Below are 11,494 nucleotides of genomic sequence, written 5' to 3'. Positions count from 1 at the left end.
ACAGGAAGTACAAAGGACCTACGGTGTGAAAGAGCTTGTCATATTCGGAGATTGTTGGAAGACCTTTGTGACTCGAACACTGAACAAAGAAGGGAGTGGCTGGGGACAAGGATGGAGAGATGAGTAAGAGGTCGTTACGGGGGTTCTTGCAGACGACCATACGGGGTTTTAGTATTATTCTCAGTGAACTAAAACTGCTGCAAAGCTGTAAGTGTGGGAGTGGCAGGATCTTGGCTTTTAATTTTATTTTTTATTAAGTTTTTAAATTGTAACCCTGGTATAGTTAACATACAGTGTTATATTGGTTTCAGGTGTACAGTGATTCAACAGTTCTCTACATTACTCAGTGCTCATCATAAGTGTATTTATTTCATCTATTTTTTAAAAATTATTTATTTGAGAGAGAGAGTGCATGCAGGGGGAGGGCAGAGGGAGAGAGAGAATCCTCAAGCAGACTCCCTGCTCAGCACAGAGCCCGATGTGGGGCTCGATCCCAAGACCCTGACATCATGACCTGAGCCGAAACCAAGAGTCAGACATTTAACCGACTGAGCCACCCAGCTGCCCTTATTTCATTATTTTTAACAGTCATGATAAAAGAGTATGATTTCCACCCACTCAATATGATACAACCTCCACATGCCAGATAAAGGAGACGAAAGACAGGAAAGCTGTTGTAACAAAGGTCTTTTGCTAGATCTGGGCTTCTGATTCACTAGTAGAAACGGAAGTTAAGATTACTTTCAGAGAGTAATTTCTTCCCTTTCTGTTCTTTTTGCTAGAAGGAGTCCTATGATTACAGTTTCCATAAGCTTAGTCCAGGAGTAGCTAATGACGTTCCCCTGTGTATATGCAGGGGGCCGTAGATAGCAGAGTAAATGACGTAATGCGGTGAGACAGAGGACGGGTGTATACTCCACTTGCACATTGATTTCCTATGTTCATTCAGCGATTGAAATATCTGAAATGATGTGCATGTTGGATCAGTCTCTTCGGGAGTCACTGGAAAGCACAGACCAGCTCCCCATCTCCTTGCTTGCGTCAATCCATTCCCTTAGGCACACTAGACCGGAAAACTTTGTCAATTTTGATTTATTCCTGTCCTTCATTCTTCAAATGTTTGCAAGTCTTTGAAATGTCATTTATACCCATCTAGTACTCTCCATCCTTATTGTGACCATCCTAGCACACGTAATACTTAAAGTCATCTGTCCGACCTTCTATCCAACCCTCGTGAGTCTCATAACCCTCCTGTTTTCAAAAAGATTTAAAAGAGTTAATAAAGTGGAACAACATAAAACTAGAAAATTAAGATTAAAAAGAGAACAGAGAGGGCCTAAATCAATTGTTCTCACTGTTGGCTGCATTACAAACAATGGAGAACTTATGAAAAATAATGATACTTGGGAGATTCGGATTCATACTGTCTAGAGCTCCCTAGGTGATTTTAATATGCAGCCAAGGTTCAGAACCTGTGGGATTAGACACGTAGAAGTAGATATTACCAGCCTCTTGCTATCTGCTGATTACAGCCTTTGAATCCTGAGTATGGCTGCAAAGGCAAAAAAGGACATATGCTGTGTTCAACACCTCTCATTATCTGACAAAACATTTTCCCCCAAAGTTAGACTCTAAAAATAATATATTGTGTACGTCCTAATAATAAAATAATAGCTACCCTTTATTTTTTATAGCAATCTCTACACCCAACATGGGGCTCGAACTCATGACCTTGAGATAAGAGTCACTCCAAGGACTGAGCCAGCCAGGTGTCCCTGATAGCTACCCATTGTTGACTGTTTGCCAAGTGCTAAGCATTATGCCAGTTGAAGGAATTAGCTGTTTTAAGTCTCAACAACACATCTGTGATGTGAGTATATTATCAACCTAGTATTTCAGATGAGGAAACTGAGGTCTTGAGGAATTAAGTAAACTGCAACTTTTGGACTAACTGTAGAATCTGATTCTTGACCACTTCCTGCACTGTCTCTGATGTGAATGCATTGGGCAATATCTTCAGTTAAAGTTGTCCAAAGGACAGAATGGTGTTCAAATGGAGATTCTTGTAAAATAAAGGCCGAAGGAAATAATTTAACAAAAGCATTTCTGCAAGGTGTTGAGAGAATATTTTGCTTTCTGATGGACTTATTATAGGGAAAGACACTGAGACTCCTCAAAGAGTGGGTTGGTATCATGTCTGCTGGATCCTCTCGCATTTTCTCATAGGGGCCTTGGGGAGGTCTGGCCTTTCCCACAAGGCCAGTGCAAAAAGCAGCAGCAGAGGGGGCGGAGCTTGGGTGCAGGTCGTACTGGGATGAGACCAGCAAGCCTCAAGTCTCTTGGAACCAGACTTAGGGGCAGGAAATGGAAGATGGGGTAAAAAGGCAAGAAGGGCATCCTGCTTGAGCTGCCAGGCCGAGGCAAAGTGAGGAATGTCGGTTGGAGTGGGCAAGAGGAAATTCCCATGCTGAAGAGAAGCAGGAAGGGATGAAATGTGTGGTTCTAGAGCCAAAGTCGAAAATATGGGTGTGCCTTTGGTTCAGGGGTGCAAATATTTAAAAAAGAGTAAAAGGTGGGTGCTGAGTCACAGGAAACTCAAGATTATTTTATCTCAAAGAGGTCCGAAGTGGCAATACTTCATGTTGTTGAGTAAAGTGCGAACTGTAGCTTTGCATGCCAGCCCGAGTGGCCATTCTTCCATTAGGGTGTGACGAACCAGAGATGCCCGGGATACTGTCTTGAGTGCAGTTGGTCTCACTCTGACCTGTGCTCACCAGAATCTTCCGAATAATGGGTCTTAAACACTCTTTCAGCACATCTTTTTTTTTTTTTTAAGATTTTATTTATTTACTTGCAGAGAGAGAGAGACAGCCAGCGACAGAGAAAACACAAGCAGGGGGAGTGGGTGAGGAAGAAGCAGGCTCCCAGCAGAGGAGCCTGATGTGGGGCTCGATCCCAGAACGCTGGGATCGCGCCCTGAGCAGAAGGCAGACGCTTAACGACAGAGCCACCCGGGCGCCCCTTTCAGCACATCTTAGCTCAAGAAATGTGAAAGGCACTCCGTGGCCTATTCAGATATGAATTCCCAACTGGGCTTCATTTTCTCTCTCCACGTTGGTCCCTCCACCTCTTCATATCTTCCTATCAAGTTAGTCAGGCTCATTCACTGCTCCACAAGTGACCGTGGCTTGGATGAAATGTCTGTTCTATGTGCTTTAGTCTTGACTGCCCAATGTGATTGCAAGTTCTTTGAAAGAAAGGATTTATGGCTTTTAAAATCTCTCTTCTTCTCAGGACCTAAACAAATGGAAAAGAGCCAATCCGGCACCTGACTCAATTACCCTGAGTAGTACCTAGGACAGCACCAGCCTCAATGAGCTATTTCATAAGGGTTTTGGATTGAGATAATGATCATCTTGGAATCGAAATTATCTTGATGTGTTTTTTTATAATGACAACTTGGATAACAAAGCCTCACTATGATATGGTATAGTGCAGTTCAAAAGGTTTGAATTCCAGCCCTGTCACATTAATTGTGTGACCCTGGGCAGGGCACTGAGAGCTACAGTTTCCTCATTGTAAAAGAAAGGTGATCATGGGGACCTCTGAGTGGTTGTGAGGATTAAGTCACACACCAAAAGGAAATTGTCCAGCACAGTAAATGGCTATCATAGGCATTCAGTATGTGTGTTTTACTACAGGAAATTAGAAATCCCTGTCACTTTTTCTTCTACTGGATTTCTATTAACTCCTTTACTCAGATCAGACGGATAATTTAAAAATTCTTTTAAAACTTTTTTGTGGTTATTTTCTAATAATGAGAATTTGGTAGACATCCCATTAACACAAGATTTTTTTTTCTTTTTGGTAATTATCTAGATCATAAAAAAATAAAACAAGAATAAGACAAATTACTCTTCAGTTTAGGCTGGGAATCAGGGGGAGGGAGAAGGGAAGGTGGAGAGTCCTTAGATTGCTGGTTGAAACATGACCCACTGACCATTAATTTAGCACCCATGATGAAGTGTTGGTGGGAAGGTAGCCTCACCTACGGGACTCCTTCCTTGGTTAGCAAGAGTACTCCAGAGCTGGGCTATGAGTTTCCATGACAGAGCCATAGCACCGGCTCTCTGATCTATTGGACTTTGCCGTAGGATGGGTGTGGCCAAAAGACCACCATGAATTCACCAGGAATGAGAGCATCAAGACTGAACTTTATTTCACCCAGCAACAGAAGAGTAGAATGGCATTCTTCTCTAACTTTTATCCCATCTTCTTGTCCTTCCATGAAGGGCTGATGATAGAGGTTGTTGGGGCTACTGTACCAGGCGTGAAGATTCTGTCCACTGGTCAAGAGACCTCGCTCTCAGATGTTGGCTCTGCCCCTGCCTCCTGAGGTCGGCCCTTGTACTCGCAGGGCCTTAGGTGCCTCTGTAAGTATAGTAAAACTCTGTTACTCTGTGGTTCTCATTCAATCAAAGAAGAGTGAAGCAACCATTTGACAAGAGGAGACTTCTTCCTGACATCATTGGTTCTTTATTTAAAAGTACAGATAATATTTGAAATGAAATAAACACTCAGAAGTTCAAATGCATCCCATCAACTGGGGTAGCAGTGACACATTCATCCACAGGTAAGTGTAGCTGTTTAAAGCCCTATCTTGTTTCCCTAGGCAAAAGCACAGCAAGGGTTGTAAAATACACGCCTCCCTCATGTTATAAGGCAATTATTTTCTTTGGCAAAAATCAATGCTCTTCCATGTCCTAGCAAAAAGATGATATGATCATAAAGTGAGGCTCAAGAGGAATTTCCTCATAAAATTTCCAAATGAAATTTGCATCACATCTCATGATATTCCCTTGTCAATTATTTAAAAAATGTGTTCCTTGGCAAAACTGCCTCTACATTACTTCCTCTGCTTTCCATCCTTATTAGTAAACTCAGAGTTGCTGGGAGCTCAATGTAGCGTGGGCAACAAGAGAACAAACAGAAAACTCCTATTTGAAAGCCTTGTTGCAAAGGGTACTTATGGGTAAACGGAAATGATTGACTTACAAGAAACCCTCTCACCCAGAAAGAGAATTATCAGGACAGCTTTGTCAAGTGGGAGTAACTATTTGATATACTAGTCATTCTGAAACCAAAAGTCAGTTAATTTACTTCCCCCTGTCCGCTCTTGGGTCGGTCTGTCTTGCTTGTTGTCCCTCTTTAACCTCTGGAGGTTTTATTATTATTTCTTTTCCCATTAAGAAATTCAGCATTCGGTCTTTTAACTTCCCTTATTTTCACATGTATTCAGGGACCACATGCCACAGTTTATTCAGAATATCAAGAATCTTTGTATGAAAGTCGATGACATACATTTTAAGGTACACATTTGTTATCAGAAAAGCAAATTGCAGTAGGCCAAGGCCCATGAGTTTGTCCATTTTCTGTGCTAGTTAAAAAAACCTGTGAGGAAGACCCAGAGGGGATTTAGGGCTCTGCACAGTTTTAAGTCATCCCTAGAGATTGACGGTGTCCCCATCGGGAGTCTCACCCCTTCTCTCTAGGCCATTCTGAAGCTTTAGGGCTTTTGATGCGTTATATCAGGATATTTAGACAACGGGGAGAAGGAATGATGAAATGTTAAAGAAAGACTTATGGAGGCATAAATTAATACAAAGCATCAGTGAGATCGAAATCAGGAAATTCTTTCACTTCCACAGCTGGATTCATTCCATTAACTGGCTTCCAGGGGCGTCCGGGACATTTGGGGGAGGTTTTTTCTGGAAAGTCAGGTATCAGGTTAAATGAAAGGCTATTTGGCTCTATCTGGATGTCAGGGATCCAATCATCATCACTCTCTTTGGGAGCTGATGGGTTAGGCATCACGGCTGCAATGAGATCTGGGTCCTGAAAGTCAGGCACGGTAACCGCTATACCTGGCTGGGCTAGGGACAGGAGGGGTGTTGGCCCTTCTGTCTTCTCTTGTGTCTGTGCAGAAGAGGTAGTACTTTCTTCAGGAGAACTTGCCAAATGCTCTGTTTTCCAATCATTGGGCTTTCCATTGTCTTTTCTTTTATTTTTATATTTTCCATGGCCTTGGCCATGCTCACGTATATGTCCATGGGCTAGGCCATGTTCCCTTTGATGTCCATGTCCAAGGCCATGTTGCTTTTGATATCCATGGCCAAGGCCACGTCCCCCGTGGTACCCACGGCCCTGGTCATGCTCAGGTTTATGGCCATGGCCAAAGCCATGTTTTATTTGCTTTTCATGGCCCCATCCATGCCCACGAGTGGGTCCTTGTTCTTTTCCTGAATCCCGCTCTTCATCTGGTACAGGTGCCATGGAAATGTGGGGTGAACTTACAGTTGTTCCTTCTTCTGTCTTCTCCAAGGGTACTGATCGGAAAGGTGAAAAACCTGGAGGCCGTTTCATCAAGATGATCTAAACAGGAAACATTAAAACGAATGCATTACCGCGAAAACCACACTATCAATGAAGAAAGAAGGGACTGAGTCTTGGCAATGCTATCTTGGTTTACAATGGGGCAAATCTACCAGACTTTAAATATTATATTAATATTCCAGAGAGGATGATAATGAATTTTTTTCCTCTTTTGATTGATTTTATAATTTGTGGGCATTGATTATTGTTCTTAATACTCTAAACTGGAGTTTTTCTTTCATTGGGAAAAATTGGGTGGTGGTCCTACATAATCTTTAGAGGACCTTCTAAGCCTATGGTTATATAAAACCACGACATATTATATATTCATTGATACTGTTTCTATTAGCACAATTACCGTTTTTACCCTAAAAGGCACTAAGTGGCTTTCTGAGCTGAATATCTAGGGAGCGTATATCCACAACTACTTTGTTGGATTGAAACACATTAGGAATGTTCACCAGCTTGAAATGCAGTCTTTGTGTAATGTTTCTGTTAGACTATGTACATACTGACACATGGCAAAAACCTAAATCAGAAAAAACTAAGAGGAGGCAAATCGCACTGAAGATACAGTCTCGTGGGTTATTTACAACTACACTTTCACTGCCTGTGAAAATGTGATGGTCAGCGGCAGTGTTTGGTGGTACAAAGAGCATGGTTTGGGGAGTGAAATAAGTCAGACCCAACTAGGAATCAGCATCATACTGAATAGGGTGGGCTCTGATTTGATCTAGATTTGAATCCGAACATCACTGGCTGCACTCCTCTCATCTGTAAATAGGATAATAACAGCACCTGCCTCGTAGAGGCATCAGGAGGGAAATATGTGTGAAGATAGTACAGTGCCTGGGACAGAGAATGCACTTGGTAATGTTATTATTCACCCTAGGACCTCAGCACCTTTGTAATTTTTAGTATGTCATCCTTGACAATGGGAAACGTCTTACTTACCTCCCAGGGATCTTTTAAAAATTAAAAAAAAAAATGATGCAAACTAACGCTTCCTGGACTTGAACATCGGTATGAACCCCCCCCCACCCGCACCTCCCCCCCCCAGCAATCATGTTAAAAATGCAGCTTTTGAATCAATAGATGAAGAGCGGAGGCTGAGATCTGCATTTCCCCTGAGCTCCTCGGCTGTAAGCAGTGGGCATGGGAGAGCGGGGCCTCGCCTCGGGCACCCCTCGCAGGTGCACAGCTAGCAGGGGCCTCCGCAGCAGGGCCTGCACTTTGCCAAGAGAGGGCCCCCTGCCAATGGGACGCTGACAAGGCGTGGCAAGTAATTACGAGGACTGCTGCTCTCATGTCTAGCCATAAAGAGGTCAGCACAGAAATGTGAGCATTCTCCCCTACTTCAAAAAGATAGTCTCCCAATTCATTTAAATAATGGTTCATTTTCAACCCCCAAATATGACTTTTCAGAATGAGCAAAATTGACCCAAGCCGACTGTAATTAGAATCATACCTTTTTCAGTGGCTGACAGTTGACAGTAGGGTAGATTTTTTCCTCCCAGCGTATCACAAAAACTTCAGCTTTACATTCTAGGGTGTGCTACCCATGAAAACAGAAGCCAAAAGAGAGAACAGTGTTATTCATGAGATGCTTAAACAAGTAAAAATCATCAGAAAGATTTCCTGGGAACAAGTACAGTTGCAGTACTACTCACTCCGTATTTATTGATCTGGCAACTTTCTGTCAACTCTTCGTTGCTTTCCTTGGAACACGTGGTTTCCCTGGCTATGAACGCAATAGAAAATTTCTTTCCAGCCACCATCTGGATAATTAATTAGCACAAAGTAGGAGCTTAATTAATACTGTATAATAAATCATATGTTTTCACCCTAAGAACTTTTGGGGGAGAATATTGACATTTTAATTATATACTGAACAAATGAGAGTTATAAAGAAAAGTACAAATGTTTGACAACAAAACTTTCAATTTGTATGCATGTGAAAAATATTTGGCTAATGACTGGTCTTGTTTCCTTTTCTAAGTGGGGGGGAAGCAAGCCATAATTTCTATTTTTATATTTTCCTGAGTTTTATTGATTAACAGCTGCAAAATTCACAAATAATTCAAAGGCTCAAGTTGTAACAGAATCTAAGAAAAGTAGGAAGAAAAACTTAAATATTTTCTTTGAAATGCCTTATCATCCTGCCATCAGAGAAATACTGAGTTGGTACCACTATAGAAATTATGTGATTAGAAAAATTATTTGGATTTTTGAGCTTGCTTCTCTTTTTTATATTAAGAATATGTTTTGATTTGTATTTCCCTGATGACTAGTGATGTTGAACATTTTTTCATGTGTCTGTTAGCCATTTGTAGGTCTTTGGGGAAATGTCTGTTCATGTCTTCTGCCCATTTCTTGACTGGATTATTTGTTTTTTGGGTGTTAAGTTTGATCAGTTCTTTATAGATCTTGGATACCAGCCCTTTATCCAAAATGTCATTTGAAATATCTTTTCCCATTCCATGGATTACCTCTTAGTTTGGTTGACTATTTCCTTTGCTGTGCAAAAGCTTTTTATCATAAAGTTTCACTCATATGTGGAACATAAGGAATAGTGTGGAGGACCACAGGGGAAGGAAGGGAAAACTGAGTGGAAAGAAATCAGAGAGGGAGACAAACCATGAGAGACTCTGGACTCCGGGAAACAAACTGAGGATTACAGAAGGGAGGGGTGGGAGGATGGGGCAACCTGGTGATGGGTATTAAGGAGGGCACGTGATGTGATGAGCACTGGGTGTTATATGCAACTAATGAATCGTTGAGCACTACATCAAAAACTTCTGATGTACTATATGCTGGCTAACATTTAAAAAAAGAATATTTTTTAATCTCTAGCAAGAGTTTTAATCATTATACAATGCTGTCTTCCATTAAGCAATTTGTGACTCAATTTTTTTTTTTTTTTTTGGTCTGGAAGAGGCACACCTCATTTATTTAAGAAATTAAACTCATTTTTTTTGTTTTTGTTTGTTGTTTTTTTTGGGGGGGGTGGCTCAGTTGGTTGAGAAGCCAACTTTTTTTTTTAATTAAAGATTTTATTTATTTATTTGACAGAGAGAGACAGCCAGTGAGAGAGGGAACACAAGCAGAGGGAGTGGGAGAGGAAGAAGCAGGCTCCCAGCAGAGCAGGGAGCCTGATGTGGGACTCGATCCCAGAACACTGGGATCACGCCCTGGGCCGAAGGCAGACGCTTAACGACTGAGCCACCCAGGCGTCCCTAAACTCATTTTTAAACTACTCTGACTTCAACAAAATCCCAGGCATGGCTTTTTAAGTATTTTAAGAATGCCATCTTATATTTTTTATACACTGAAGAATACACTTGACAAAAATGTTTTTAAATTATGTGTTAAAAAGTTGATGTGGTTTCTAGACCAAGTTATTAGGTATTTAATTCTAGGATTTAAGTGTGTGTGTGTCATGGACTGAATATGTCCACCACCAAACTCATATTAAAGCCCTAACCTCCAATGTGATGGTGTTGGAAGGTGGAGCCTTTGGGAGGCAATTAGACTTAGATGAGGTCATGTGGGTAGTGCCTTCATAACAGGATTAGTATCCTTATAAGAAGTGTCTTTAGAAGGGTCTTATAAGACCAGAGCTCACTCTTTCTCTGAAGTTGAAGACACAGCAAGAGGGTGGCCATCTGCAAGCCAGGAAGAGAGCCCTCACCAGGGAACTGAACTGGTTGGCTTTTAGACTTCTAAGCCTTTAGCACTGTGAGAAACCAATTCCTGTCATTTAAATCACCCAATCTTTGATATTTTGCTATGGTAGTCTAAGTAGACTCTGTGTGTGTGTGTGTGTGTGTGTGTGTGTGTGTGTGTGAGAGAGAGAGAGAGAGAGAGAGAGAATACATAGCAGTCAAGAGAATATATCATGCATAACTATTGACCTAGAAGGATGAGCATTATTGAAAAACTGAAGTTATAGGGTGATAGTACAATCACATTTTTGTAAAAGCAAACCTTAACAGTCTTCCCTATCTCTTTATACTTTGTAAAAACATGGGGAAAGCATGATTGGAAGCAGGCAAGGAAAGCAGAGTTGTAGGAAGAACGAAGCTCTTCCTCCCTCTTTCTTGGCATTGTCTTGCTGGGTAAGCATGGCTAAAATTTTAAAAGCAATATAATAATTAACTTTTAAAACTCCAAGTGTATGTGTAAGTAGGATGGAAGTTTCTAAGAGGGTTTTAGCATCTATACTTCAATGATCATAAATTTTCTTGCTCATTTCAGGGTATAATTTAATCCAATTTTTTGGCCTTAGAGTTGATCAATGTGGCTTAGCTGTATTCAGGGTCCAGAGGGGAGGAATGAAGGAGACCTCATACCATCTTCTGTTAGAGGGCCTCAAGGTCACATCCATATATCACCAACATCATCGAGTGTCGTTGTTATCAGAAGTCTTCCCTGATGAAATCTATCCTGTCCAAGTTTTGTTTTTAAAATGGAGAACTCTATATACCCATATAAGTTCTAATGGTGTTCAAAAATTAAAATTAATGAGCTAGACAGATGTAAATATTCATCCGATCTCAGGATGAGGAAGGCCTTCCTTAGGTGAAGAGCAGAGGAAGGAAACCTAAAGGAAGGAGAAAATGTCTAAATTTGACTAGACAAAAATGAAAACTGATTCTCAAAATCACAGTAAGCAAAGTAGCAGGGCAATTTGGGAAAAATATGATGTAGGATTAATAAGAAGTCCAATGGCAAAACAAATGTGCAAAGGACATGAACAGGTATTTCAAGAAAGAAGTTAAAATGATCATTTATGCTGGAAAAAAGTTTACTTCATTAATAACCAAGGATATGCACATCAAAAAAGTAATGCAACAGTGTTTTTAGTCTTCCATGTTGGCAAAAATGGAAGCCAGTGACGCTGCCTGCTGTTGGCCAGGTGTGGGGAACATGCAGCCTCGATCACTGCTGGTAGGAATAAAATTCGAGACCATCAATCAGTGTCTTATATCCAGTTGGTGTGAATGTAAATTGGCATAACTGCAAATAATTTTGTAATCTGGCCATTTGCATTAAGCCTTGG

General features: G+C 41.1%; 1 protein-coding gene across 2 annotated transcripts in view; it reads right to left on the bottom strand.

Moving 5' to 3' along the window:
• Window positions 1-4,194: 4,194 nt before the first annotated feature.
• The window catches only part of KNG1 (kininogen 1), a 30,760-nt gene continuing 23,460 nt past the window's right edge, over window positions 4,195-11,494 (bottom strand). The window contains exons 8-11 of one of the 2 annotated variants that reach the window (XM_026496992.4): window positions 8,103-8,210; window positions 7,901-7,987; window positions 6,355-6,432; window positions 4,195-4,431 (exon numbers count right to left, since the gene is read on the bottom strand). In XM_026496992.4, coding sequence (XP_026352777.3) covers window positions 4,351-4,431; window positions 6,355-6,432; window positions 7,901-7,987; window positions 8,103-8,210 — 354 coding nt within the window. In that variant the 3' untranslated portion in view covers window positions 4,195-4,350. Of the gene's footprint in view, window positions 6,433-7,900; window positions 7,988-8,102; window positions 8,211-11,494 lie in introns of both variants that reach the window. The other variant, XM_026496986.4, reaches the window with a different exon arrangement.

This window comes from Ursus arctos, unplaced genomic scaffold (genome assembly GCF_023065955.2).
Source record: "Ursus arctos isolate Adak ecotype North America unplaced genomic scaffold, UrsArc2.0 scaffold_4, whole genome shotgun sequence".
Taxonomy (NCBI): domain Eukaryota; kingdom Metazoa; phylum Chordata; class Mammalia; order Carnivora; family Ursidae; genus Ursus; species Ursus arctos.
The sequence above is the reverse complement of the archived record's forward strand: the minus strand, read 5'-3'. Positions and strand labels throughout refer to the sequence as shown.